Source organism: Silene latifolia, chromosome 4, assembly GCF_048544455.1.
Source record: "Silene latifolia isolate original U9 population chromosome 4, ASM4854445v1, whole genome shotgun sequence".
NCBI classification, from domain to species: domain Eukaryota; kingdom Viridiplantae; phylum Streptophyta; class Magnoliopsida; order Caryophyllales; family Caryophyllaceae; genus Silene; species Silene latifolia.
Genome location: NC_133529.1, coordinates 4,497,773 through 4,511,305, shown reverse-complemented (window position 1 = coordinate 4,511,305; position 13,533 = coordinate 4,497,773). Strand labels below are relative to the sequence as shown.

Here is a 13,533-nt window from a genome sequence, read left to right as displayed (position 1 = left end):
CATTTCATTTCAAATCTTATAAATTTAATTCCGCGAAAGTGGCGGATTAAACCCCTTTACTTCGATCAATTGTAAAATTAATTTCCATAAATTACAAATGTAGTACTTATTAATTAGGCTCCATAACTTTAACAAAAAGTCAATCCAGTTTTTTCAATATAAATATCATTAAATAATTTTATATTTAAACTCATTGTACATTAAACAATTATTAGTAATTTTAAAAGTATGTAAATAATTTATTAAGATAATTTATAGAATATTTTTGATACTTTTACTAATTTTGAATAATTAATATACAAACGAGATTACTTTTACAAATTTTCAATTTTATGTATTTAATTCAAATTTTTTTTTAGAATGTATACACTTCAATTTGAGCAATTTGACGTCGTACCGGACCACATTAATTTTTCTACCGACTTTTCTACCATGTATCTGGGATCGTTTTAGGAGTTACCCTATTCGATTTAAACCCGAAATAACTAGTATTAATCAATTATTCACGTTATTTGAGTTTCGGTGGGGAATGATTTACCGCGTATCGTCACCCTCAAATATCTTCCGTTGTTCCTCAAAATTTGCGTGACTTCTTTATATGACCCAAGCATCCGTTCGTGTGAGTTTCGGACATTTTTGTTCCGGGGCCCTAAAATCTCGAAACCGTGTATTTATTCACTTCAATTTTAGCCCATCGAGACGTAATACCGGATCACGTTTATTTTTCTCCCGATTTTCTACCACGTATAAGGGGTCACTTCAGGAGCTACCGTATTCGATTTCATCCCGAAATAACAAGTATTAATCAAAATTTCCTGTTATCCGATATTCGGCCGAAACTGGTTTATCGCATACTGACAACCTCAAATGCCCTCTGTTGCTACTCAAACTTTGTGTGGCTGCTTTATCAGACCCGAGGGATAGTTCGTGAGATTTACGAACTTTTTTGTTCCGGAACCCTGAAATCTCGAAAACCGTGTATTATTCACTTTAATTTAAGCCGTTGAGGAGGTCGTACCGGACCACGTTTATTTTTCTCCCAATTTTTCTACCACGTGTCTCGGGTTGCTCCAGGAATTATCATACTTGATTTCAGCCCGAAATAACAAGTATTAATCAATTTTTCATGTTATCCAATATTCGGCCGAGACTGGTTTATCGCATACCGACACTCCCAAATGTCCTCTATTGTTACTCAAACTTTGTGTGGATGCTTTATCTGACCCCAGGAACCATCAGTGTGATATCCGAACATTTTTTTTCCGAGACCCTAAAACCGTGTATTATTCACTTCAATTTAAGCCGTTTGCGAAGTCGTATTGGACCAGATTTATTTTTCTGCCGATTTTTCTACCACATGTCCGGGGTCACTTTAGGAGTTACCGTAAACGGTTTCTACCCGAAATACGAAGTATTAATCAATTTTGCACGCTATCTGAATTTCTGTCGATATTGGTTTATCGGATACCGACACCCTCAAATATTTTGCGTTGCTCCTTAGATTTTGCGTGGCTAATTTATATGACCCGAGGAACGGTCCATGTGACTTACGAACATTTTTGTTCCGGGATCCTCAAATCCGGAAAATATGTATTATTCACTTCAATTTAAGCCTTTCGTGAGGTCGTACTGGATCACGTTTCTTTTTGCCCCGTTTTTTCTACCTCGCTTGTGGAGTCGCTTTAGAAGCTACTAGATTTTGTGCCCGTACGTTGTACGGGTTATAATATTGATTCGTCTCTAATTGTATTTTCGCAATTGAGAAATTATGTTTACTTTCTTAACATTAGTTTTCTCGTGAGAATGTGAGTATTTACGGAGTATGTTAAATCTTATATTTGTAGAATAATTAGAAATTATTATTATTTTAAATTACAAAAATAATTGAAAAATCAAGTTTATATATTTTATTAAATTAATATAATTTTTATAATTCTTCACTATAAGTATGTTAAGTAATATTAATTATAATATTATTATTGAATATGATTGCTTTTGACAAATAGACATGTATTCTGATTCTACCTTGACCCGTGACCCGTATAAGCCCACCCATATTTAATCTGACCCGTATTCGAGTTTAACATGTATGAACCGCCTCATCAGCCGACCTATCAACCCGTTTGAGTGGTCTAGCAAACCTTGCATCAAAGTCATGTGCTAATTATCTAAATTTTGTAATCTCACCCGTATTCGAGTTTAACATGTATGAATCGCCTCAGCAGCCGACCCATCCAACTCGTTTGAGTGGTCTACAATTGTTTTAAAATCCTTATCATATAGTTTATATATATATATATATTAATATAACTCTATCGTCATTAGGTAGTTAAAAAAGTAAAGTAAAACAATTTATATTAATTTCTGATACTCTGTTAGAGTCTTTGAGGTGTATAATGTGGTCTCATAATAAATATTTAACTAAAAAATAATCGTAAGAAGTAAGCGACTCTAGATAAATAAGTTGATTCATGATGATTAATGGTTATTGCTTCAAATACATTTAAGTGACCTGGTATAAAAATAACAGTGATATTCGATTGTAATTCCCATGTATCTTTACTCAAATTTTGCTCTTACCATTGGTTCTAACAAATTGCTAGGAAAAAAACAAATACTACTCCGTATAATGCTATTAGGAACTAATCAAGAAGTACCCCATAGAAAGAAGCTATTGTAAGACTAATGTTGGTATATGTGCTAAAATGCTAAACACAAATTTTCTTATAAGATGGGATATATGTCTTAAGTTTAAGACGGGATAAAAGTATAAAAACCAAAAACAAAATGCATAGGTAAAACAATAAATATGTCGTATATGCCCAAGTGTGCTACTAATTGCCCCGTTTTAGTGTTAACGAAGACTTAATGAAATGATCTCAAACTTTTGTAATCGCTTATTTTGGCAATGAAGAGTATTCCTGATTCCTTATCCCCATTGTTCGCCATCATGACCTTCATTGTTGGTCGAAATTTATGTCCATAATCGTAAATCCAATCCTGGTTGATAAATCATGTCTTAGATGATGATCATCCAACTGAAAAAATAAAACAAAAGGTTAATAATTTAATTTGAAAGTATTTTCTTTTTAACTTTAATTTAACTTATACGACCTTTATAATTTTGGAAATTGTTTTGCTTTAACTAATTCGGACGATATTTTAAATTCATCACGTAAATAAAAAAACAATTACTTACATAGTATCGAAGGCATATGGCAAACTTTGTTTTTAGGCTCGAAATCACTTACGTTTCGACGTTTCGTCAAAGGCTAATCCTTCACAATATTGCGCGTTGTGTCTAGTAAAATTATATGATAAAATCATCAATTGACCGTAAATATCCTCAAAAAATTAGGTTAGAAAATATATAACTAATATAACTACAAACAAAAAAACTTATAAGCATACATAAAATTATCACTTATAATCATAAAATAAATTGATGAAATTTTTGATGTTTAAGTCATAGGAACTCACCCGAAAGTACAAAATGGTAGCATGTTGATCCATTCCCGCGCTTAATCCCTCCAAAATACCCTACAAAATAAAGGAATAATGACTACTAAGTACTAAGCACATAATTAGTATTTAAAAAAACAAAGCTAAAAGGTGTTGTAACATGAAACTAAAGATACCAAACTCCAATTATGGGAGAATTGAAGAAGCGTGAAAGATAGTGTTTATTTATACACTAAGGTTGTGTTTTGATTTATCACACTTCTAATTCTAATGAAATTGGGAAGTTACAGCTAAGGGTTAATCAAATTGCTTTCAAAGTCTATCATATGCATAATAGATTAATTAGTAGTTGTACGGTATTAATCAAGCTGTCATATTTTATAATTTATCTTAAAGCATTTTAGATAATTTGTAGAAGTCATATTAATATTTAAAGTATATAGGTGTTTTATAAAAGTTGGAGACTCTAGAATTGCCTGAAAAAAGCCTCTTTTATATATATACTAGAGTTAATGCCCGTGCGATGCACGGGCCGCTTGGTAAAGTCTTTTGTAATTTTCTTTAACAATATTAAAAACAATATATTCTTTAATTCAACTTTGACAAAGACTTATTTACAATAATAAAAAAAAGTATGTGGCTTTATTTGAAGTCGATAACATAACTGAAACCGATTTGTTAAAAATAATTTGGTAATTACTTTTTGTCAAACAATAGACGTATAAATTGAACTTAATCTTTATATCCAAAGAATATAAACAAATTTATATGTTTCATTACGGGAAAAATTCTTAGGTCCTCTAAGAGAACCATTAATGTGTCCTCCTAGCCAATAAGAAATCATCATACCCATTTGAAAGTGTTAGATTTGCGTCGTATTTGGTCACGTTTTATTATTCTATTTTTCTTGAAGTTAATATGTACAATAGGAAGTTAAACTGAGTATTACCATATATAAATGTATACAAAGTCTCGTGTAATGCGGTATTTGTATTAACATATCCGTTTTATACAACCTTTATGTAAACAATCTCTATGGAGACGACCCTACAAACATAACCGATAGGAGTAATAACACCATATTGCATTCAAATGAGCAGTGCTTATTTATACGGCTATAATTATGTTATCTAAGTACATGGAAGATGGTTGTCAGGTTGTATAAAAACTTTATCAAACTCATATGTTATTGTCCTATGTAAGTACTATAAATTTACGCCGTAAACATGTCGAAATTTTTTGTAACATAGATTATATTTCTGTGTAACAGGTTTGGATCATCCGACTACCCTTGTCCCAATAATTGAATCCATAGTTTAAAACTCGCCCCTGCCTCTTATATATTTGCTTGCTCCAAGGACCAAGATCCACTACTAATAGAAATTAACCTCGTATAAACTCTTAATGCGTTTGAGTCAATTAAGACTACTATAACATTAACATTAAAAAAATAATACAAACACGTTTCATCCATATATTAGAAAACATGGTGTTGGAATTTTGCAAAAGGTAATAGGTGCTTTTATCAACCTGAATTCACCGGAGTTTTGTAAGTCCGCAAGATTAACAATTTCTATCATAAGTGAATTAAGGTTTATGTCTACTCTATCAGTTAATTGTATAGATTTATATACAATTCGACGACATATATACATTCGACAAATGAGAACAAAGTAAAAACAAATAATAGAGACGGAGGGAGTAACTATAAGAGCAATAACGGAAAAGTGTAAATTGTTTGATCTTACAAAAAGGAATAAATTTAAAACATTAATAGTTTACCTTATTCATTATGATAACAAAGTATTTAAATTTATATGCTTTTTTAGGTTTCAACCATGTCAAATTCATACATGATCTTCAGCAATAATGTCAATTTACCTGCATCAAAGTATACAAATTAACCAATGTTAGTAATATAATAACTAAAATCATAAATAATTGAAAATAAAAAAGAGCAAAAATATAGACGAAGGAAAATATTTCAACTATGAGATAGTATTATGCAAGATGTAAATTGAAACCTAAATATATATACTACGTTAGACGTACAATACTCTAGTTATATTGGAATACTATTTTATCTTATGTAGCTTGGGCATTTGTTTTGTATTAGAATTCATGTCACACCAAAAATCATCAAGAACAAATAACAACTAACCCAATAACAAATGGTCGTACGTACTCGGAATTGTAGTTAGATTAGTATTGTTGCATGTATTAAACTATTAAATGTTAGGGAATCTCGCGTTTAATATATCTCTAAAGTGATTGGACTCTCTATAATCGCTCGAAAAAAGCTTCCTTTATTAATATAGATAGATATTGATTGATTATATTCGCTTTCAACCCGAAATAACAAGTATTAATCAATTTTCACGCTATTCGAATTTCGGCTTTATCGCATATCAGCACCGTGCTGGTATGGGATAAACCAGTTTTAACCAACCTAAGCAAATCTCGAATGTGCTGATCCAATTACATAAATGGATCATCAAATAAGATTCATTAATTTCGTATCCAGTTCGTATCTAATTCTTGCCCGCTCACAAAAATATAGACGGTCCAATCAAGGAGCCCATATACCAAAGTACTGTATACAATACATAAGCCTGTTAGGCAAGGTGAAACTATGGTGTTGTCGTGGCTCTCCCAGAATACATTCATCTTCATTCTTCAGTGAGTATACTCTAAATTTTATTGCAAAAATTGGAGTATTATATTTTAAAAATTATTATTTTCCCATATATTTTTGGAGGTAAATTTTTAATTTAAGAAAATGGGTAGCACAGAACCCAGCATCGATGAATTATTCCCAGAAAAGAAAAGGATCAGAAACCCTTTAGTACCCCTTGGTAAATTTCCCAACTTTGATCTTGGTTTTTTAATTTTGATTTATTTTCTTCATTTTTGTATATTTTTGTGTTATTTAATTGTATAAGTTTGTTGTATGAGTTTAAAGTTTGTAGCTTTTATGATGATTGTTGTTTATTTGATGGATAGATGATTAATTTATTGGTATTGGGGAAATGATGTTGATGAATGAATGAATGAATGATGTTTATTTGATGAGAATTAGGATGAGGAATTAGGGTTTAGGGTTTGGATCTTGGTGGGAAGATGAATTTTCTTGATCAATTTGTTAGATTAGGGTGGAATGTAGGAATGATAGAATCAAAGTTGCTAGCTTTGTGACGATTCGAGTCGTCTTGCTAGTTGCTACTCCCTCCGGCACAATCATTTGTTTACCTTTTTACTCCCTCCGTCCCGTCAATTGTTGTCCTTTGGTTTTGGCACAAAGATTAAGGAAAGAGGAGAGAGTCAATAACTAAATGACAAGTGGAACAAATTGAATGAGAATGATCAAATTACTCATTAAGTTCATTCTTAAAATAGAAAGGACAACAATTGACTGAGACACCCAAAATGGAAAAGGACAACAAATGACCGGGACAGAGGGGGTATTATTTAGAGAGGTGGTTTAATCAGAGGTAAACAAATGAGTGAGACGGAGGGATCACTTTTTATCCAAGGGGAAATTACACTGTTTAGATAGGGAGTATGTTGTTTCTGTAATACTCTCCGCGAAAATTGTTTTTTAGGGAAGTTACAAGGGAAATTGGGAAACTGGTGTAGATATTGGAAGAGTTGAACTCGAACTAAATAATTTGAGACACGAAAATGACATTATCAGATTTCTAAACAGAATACCAATATTGTCCCACAGCCGATCTCATTGGCTCCCGGTTGTATGGTTTTTGTAAGAAAGCAACCTTACTCGTGTGTTTAAACCACTAAGAGTGTTTTTGGATGACGATTGTGGAGGGAAGAGGAGGGGAAGGGGATGGAAGGAAGAGACGAGGGAAGGGAAAGGGGGAAACACTGCCAGTTATAGCTGCAGGAAACTGGTGTAGGAACCAGATGATATGATACTCGAAGATAATGTCATCAGTTTTGTTGTCAACAACTACTATAACATTACACCAGTCCACTAACATGATGGCCCTTGCGTGTGGGATCTAGAAGAACGTGACCGTCCTGTGTTTAATGACTGAATTTTGCATTTGCAATCATCCGTAGCATCTATATTCAACCCATGAAGCTTTCTTCAGGATGGCTTAGTTTGTGAGATGTTCCTTGTGATTTTGAGCTGTATATTTGTGCAATTTGAGTTCCAACTGCGGTCTCTACTCTCTACCCCGTTAAGAGGGGTTAAGAGTCCAGGATTATGTGATGTATGGTGGTTCATGACCATGCTGTCTAGACTCTAGACTATGCCAATGAAGGTACTGGTCTGCCAGAAACTAACTGCTGATGTGCTATGTTACTCCGACTCCTCCGATTCCTCCACATACCCGTGTCCGATACTCGGATAAGGGTATGACACTTCGGCGCCTTATTTTAAACCAAAATATGCATATTTTTCATAAAAATGACAGTCCGACACTTGGACACGCACCCATGTCGGATACTTCTAAGTTCTAAACGAGTCTGAGTAACATAGCTGATATGTAACTTTGACTCTTCATTTTTTGGAGAATTGTGTCCAATATGACTCTCGAAGATATGTGCTTGGAGCCTTGGAATGTGTTACCACCCCGACACTTCTTGTAGAACTAAAACGAAAGTAGAAGAAGCTATCGTGGACACTGGACAGCGTGTTTAAATCAGTTTAATATAATATTTAATGTTGCTTTTGTGTTATTTTTAAAACATATTTTCAATAAAATAATCTAAATATTTCAATCTCACTTAAAAATACTCTAAATATTTAAAATTTATAACAATAATTTTGTTTTAAAGACGTATTCCAGCATCTATAACCTGATTTGAGGACATGGTCTAGTAGCATGACTCTGAATTCTGAAGTGGCGTATGGGTTGTATTAGCAGAATTGCATCAGTCCTTTGTATCATATCTTCTCCCTCTTGAACTAATGAAGATATGTTTCCGTGTAAGATTATGAAAATTAAAACAATGCATGAGGTTTACTTACTACTACTACGTATAACTATAATGTGGATCTTTGGTTGCTGATCATAACTGTCCGGAGTTAAGTACTTATAAACAGCATTCTATAGTTTATCAATGACATGGAAGATGATTCCGAGTTCTTTATAGGACCACGGTCTTTGCTTTGATAGGAGCTATGAGGAGAGACCGAGAGAGAATCAATTCTAGCTTGTTGAATGCTATTGTTATATTTGCACATTTGCGCTTGTAAGTATGATAACTGATGTTGGACTTTCAGGCGCTCTAATGACAGCTGGAGTACTGACAGCCGGCTTGATAAGCTTTAGGCAAGGCAACTCAAAGCTAGGACAGAAGCTGATGAGAGCTCGAGTGGTGGTGCAAGGCGCTACCGTAGCACTCATGGTCGGCACAGCTACCTACTACGGAGACACCTTCCCCAAGTTTCCCAAGTTCCCTGGCTTTTGAGATTCACAAGGCACTGTCTCCCATATTACCTTATTTCGTTTAGCTTAGGTTCTCTAGGGTAATTCAGTATACCCCCTCAATCTTACTTATATTTACCCTTACCGCTATTTTTTGCGAGTATAATAGTTTTAAATTTTTTAAAACATCATGTAAAAATTAATTCGAGTGTTTTTGTCTTCATGTGAAACGTTAAATTTGACCGACGGCCTTTGTTTGACGGAAAATAAGCTTGTAATTGCTGGGAAGTTAACAGCAACTGTTATATAGACATTCTTTTTTTTTTTTTTCCGAAAATATGGGTTGGAGAAATTAAAATCAGATCTAAACCCAGGTAATTCGACTTCAGATTGGCTTGATCATTTCAAAACAACCAATACATACTGTCTCGATACTTTTATACACGTAATTACTTAACCGCATTACTAGCATGTAATTTCCTGATTTCCGTAACTAGCTAGAGAGCATATGAATTAAAACAACATCCTAATACAAGAAAAAACACTTGAATTATCCAAGTAGTATGTATTTCGATTGATTCAGACATTGTTTATGATCATTAGAAATAGCAAAGGAGATTACCAGAGGATCAAGCAAGCGCTACGAGACATACAATTGATAAAGAGACCCTCGGAACTTTTATCGCTCAAGTTACTACATAACAATTCGAAAAAAGTTAATTCTTCCATTGTTTTTTATACTCATTTTCGGTATACAACATACTAGCTAAATTAATCAAATATAACTCAGAAATCGAATATATATAGGGATTAGGGTGTTTCCCATTTATGTGATAATAATATAAAATCGTCAAAGTATACATTTTGTTAAAAATTTAGAGTATACTTCAGAGTTAAAATGAAGATGCCGAATATTTTTACTTCTTATTGCATAATTTTTACTATGATCATGTCATTTTACTCTGTCTATGCTCCTGATCCTCCTCCGCTTCAAGACTTTTGTGTTGCTGTCAATGACACCGATTTTCATGGTATATTTCTACTTTTATCGCCGTTCTAATTCCCTTTCAGTAAGCATCATAGCAGTCGTGGAACAGGGAGGCTAGCATGAGCGCTTGCCCCCTCTGGACACCGGAAATTTTGAAATTTAAGTTAAAAACTCGATTTTTTCCCTATATTTTAATATGAAGCGCCACCTGATAATACCAAATTTTAACGAGTATACTACGAAGTATATTTTAATATTATATTTTTATGCAGTAACGATCAATGGGAACTTCTGCAAGAACCCGAATAAAGTGACATCAGCCGATTTCCTATTCCAAGGGTACAACGAACCAGGCGACACAAACAACCGATTTGGAACCGCGCCTGTAATGACAAATGTGTTCAGGTTTCCTGCCTTGAACACACTCGGGATATCATTGGGTAGGGTCGACTTTGCCCCAGGCGGAGTAAACCCGCTTCATTTCCATCCCCGGGCTTCAGAAATGGTGACAGTGTTACAGGGTACCCTGTTTGCCGGGTTTATATCAGGCAATTTACCCGGCGATATTAACAGGTTATATTCATCTGTACTACATGAAGGTGACATTTTTGTGATTCCTCAATCACTTATCCATTTCCAGATTAACATTGGTAAAAAACCAGCTGTTGCAAACTCTGCGTTTGGTAGCCAGAACCCTGGCCGAGTTGATGTTAATCGGGCTGTTTTTGGGTCGATTCCACTGATTCCTGATGATGTTCTTACTGGGACGTTTCAGGTTAATGAAACTATTATTGAGGCTCTCAGGGCTCAGTTCATGTCATATGATGACTAACTGAGTAACTGACCTATGTACTTACAAGTCATAATCATTGTCGCGAATCGACACAAAAAGGTTAAGGTTAACCAGTCTTGATACTGAGGTTAAGGTCAACTATTATATACTCGGATATTACAATATTACAATTATTGTAAGTTTGTAAAACGAAATAATACTTCGTATGTAATATTAAACGTAACTTTTGTGTGTGAACATCTACGTTTAGCACTAGCCAGGAATAATTAACCATATTAATTACTAATTGTGTTTGAACGTCTAACAACCTTTCTCAATGATTGGATAATGTGAATATCGAGTTAGATGAGTGCAAAAAAAAAAAAACAGCTTATAAATTTGGCGTAAAAAAATCTCATTTTCTATGTACAGGGGCTAAGCGAAAATAAACATAAGCAGACAAGACGGTTTATCCCAAGATAAATTTAAAATTATAACTTGAAGGGTGTTGAAATTTTTTTTATGGAGTTTTTACTAAAAAAAAAAGCAACTATGGTTAGTGTGTTCCATGCCATTTACTAAAAACGCGATCTAGTCTCAGAGCAAGTCGAGTCTAAGCTCTCCGGCCAAGCTGAACTAGCTCAAGCTCAAGCTCAAATCGACTTGTCTATCTCGGCTTAATCATTTGCATTCAAAACCTGTGGGCCTTATAACCATTTACTCACACAGTAGTAATGATTGCCTGAAACTCCCGGTAAAACAATAGAGAAATTAGCTAGAGATTAGAGAAATGCAACCAACAACCTAATACAAGAAAAAACACTCAAAAATACTTAAATAGTACCTAATTCAAACTGAAATGGACATTGTTTATAATCAATGTAATAAGAAACAAAGAAATGGACTGACGAACGAACCTCCATACATTGAAGTAAATACGACTTAATTTTTCGGATAAAATTAAATCCATGAGATAAAACTGTAATTATAAACATTATATATAGGCTGTTTCCTATATGCATTTTCTTAAGACAACTAACTAAACTAATAAGTGTATGTTTATCATATAAAAACTTAATTAGTCAAATTAAATTAAGTTTTAAGAGTTATTAAAAAATGATTAATATTATTACTACTTATTTTATAGCCTTAATTATGATTATGTCAATTAACATGGTCTATGCTGCTGATCCTAATCCTCTTCAAGACTTCTGTATTGCTCTTGTCAATGAAACCCATTTACCCGGTATCGATCTTTCTACCTTTATTTCTCCCCTTTCCTAATCATTTTTTAAATATCATACTGTATAATGTTAACTAAAAAGAATAATGCATAAGGTTCTTCTAACTATCAAATAGTCGATGTAATTTTCAACACAATTTTCTGTTACTGGTTATTGCAAAACATCCAAATTTCCCTACTTTACCAAGTCATATACACACGGGACACGCCCGTCTACCCTAGTGACTAATGTTAATTTATCATGCATGGAGATATCGATTACACACTACTAGTATCTCCATGCATGATAAATTAAATTAATTTTGTTTAATGTAATACATTAAACAAAATTAATGAAGCGCATCACAGGATAATACTAAGTTTCAGTATCACCAATACGATGTTCTTGTGCAGTAGCGGTCAATGGATTCTTCTGCAAGCGACAAAAAGACGTAAAATCAACCGATTTCCTATTCCAAGGGTACAACACACCACTGAACACAAACAATCGATATGGAGCCGCATCACGAATGATAAACGTCTTTCTCTTCCCTGCGGTGAACACATTGGGAATCGCACTGGGCCGGATTGATTTCGCCCCAGGAGGGGTGAACCCGATCCATTACCATCCCCGGTCTTCAGAAATGTTCACAGTATTACATGGTACCGTGTTTGCAGGGTTTGTAACAAGCAATTTACCAGGCGAAAACGAAGTTAACAAGCTTTATTCAGCTGTACTTAACGAAGGCGATATTTTCGTGTTTCCTCAAGGACTTCCACATTTCCAGCTTAATCTTGGTAACAAACCTGCTGTTGCAAACGCTGCGTTTGGTAGCCAGAACCCTGGCCGAGTTGATATTAATCGGGCTGTATTTGGGTCGACTCCGAGGATTCCTGATCCGGTTCTTCTTAGGAGTTTTCAGATTGATGGGAATGTTCTTGAGGCTCTTAGGGCTCAGTTTTCTGAATCTCGTGAATAATTTGGATATGCACTCGTAATAATAGTGGCGGATCTTGGAATAAAAAATTACGGAGATTACAAGTCTAAGAATCTAAGATCCTTTGTTATTAATAAAGTGGTACTAAGTAAAGTTGGATTACATTGTAATATCTTTTGATTGGTAATGAAAGAACTGATAGTTCTTAATTTTAATTATGAACACGGTTTAATGTTTATTAATATTATATCCTTACGTAATTACGTTTCGGCGATAGTATACCAATGTCGTTACATATGTTAGCTAACTTAGTTAAAAATTTCATGCTGTACACATTTTAAACCACTATCAAGTATCAACAAGAAATTACTATTGCTATGTATAATGTATAAGCTGATTCGTCACAAATACTATCCTACAACCAGTTGTATAATAGCATTGTACAACCGCCTCAAAGTTGTTGAGCTCTTACACAAAGTTGTTGAGCTATTTTACAAGTTATTGAGCAATTTTATGAAGTTATTGAGTTTAATAATTATTCTGTTAAGCTAAATAATTTTATACCATAGCTCGATAATTTTGTTAATAAAACTCGATAACTTTATAACAAAGCTCAACTACATTGAATAAGTTGTATATACAACCAGTTGTATAATACATTAATTGCTAATTTGTTAGTGGATGGAGGTAGTCAAGTAGTACAAACTAACATTGTTAACTAGAGAGAGATTTCATTATAAAGATTATTGACCCAT

The 13,533-nt window shown here is 33.7% G+C and overlaps 2 protein-coding genes and 1 long non-coding RNA gene across 3 annotated transcripts; all 3 read left to right on the top strand.

Moving 5' to 3' along the window:
- Positions 1-6,042: 6,042 nt before the first annotated feature.
- On the top strand, positions 6,043-9,178 carry LOC141651995 (uncharacterized). The gene is made up of 2 exons (XR_012546928.1): positions 6,043-6,317; positions 8,714-9,178. It is a non-coding gene; the product is annotated as an uncharacterized LOC141651995 (long non-coding RNA).
- A 629-nt stretch (positions 9,179-9,807) lies between these two features.
- LOC141653938 (putative germin-like protein 2-1) lies at positions 9,808-10,678 on the top strand. Its single transcript, XM_074461802.1, has 2 exons — positions 9,808-9,889; positions 10,119-10,678. The coding sequence occupies exons 1-2, from the start codon at positions 9,808-9,810 to the stop codon at positions 10,676-10,678; spliced, it is 642 nt and encodes a 213-aa protein (XP_074317903.1).
- A 996-nt stretch (positions 10,679-11,674) lies between these two features.
- On the top strand, positions 11,675-13,035 carry LOC141651994 (putative germin-like protein 2-1). Its single transcript, XM_074459671.1, has 2 exons — positions 11,675-11,864; positions 12,255-13,035. The coding sequence occupies exons 1-2, from the start codon at positions 11,735-11,737 to the stop codon at positions 12,818-12,820; spliced, it is 696 nt and encodes a 231-aa protein (XP_074315772.1). The 5' UTR covers positions 11,675-11,734; the 3' UTR covers positions 12,821-13,035.
- Positions 13,036-13,533: the final 498 nt, after the last annotated feature.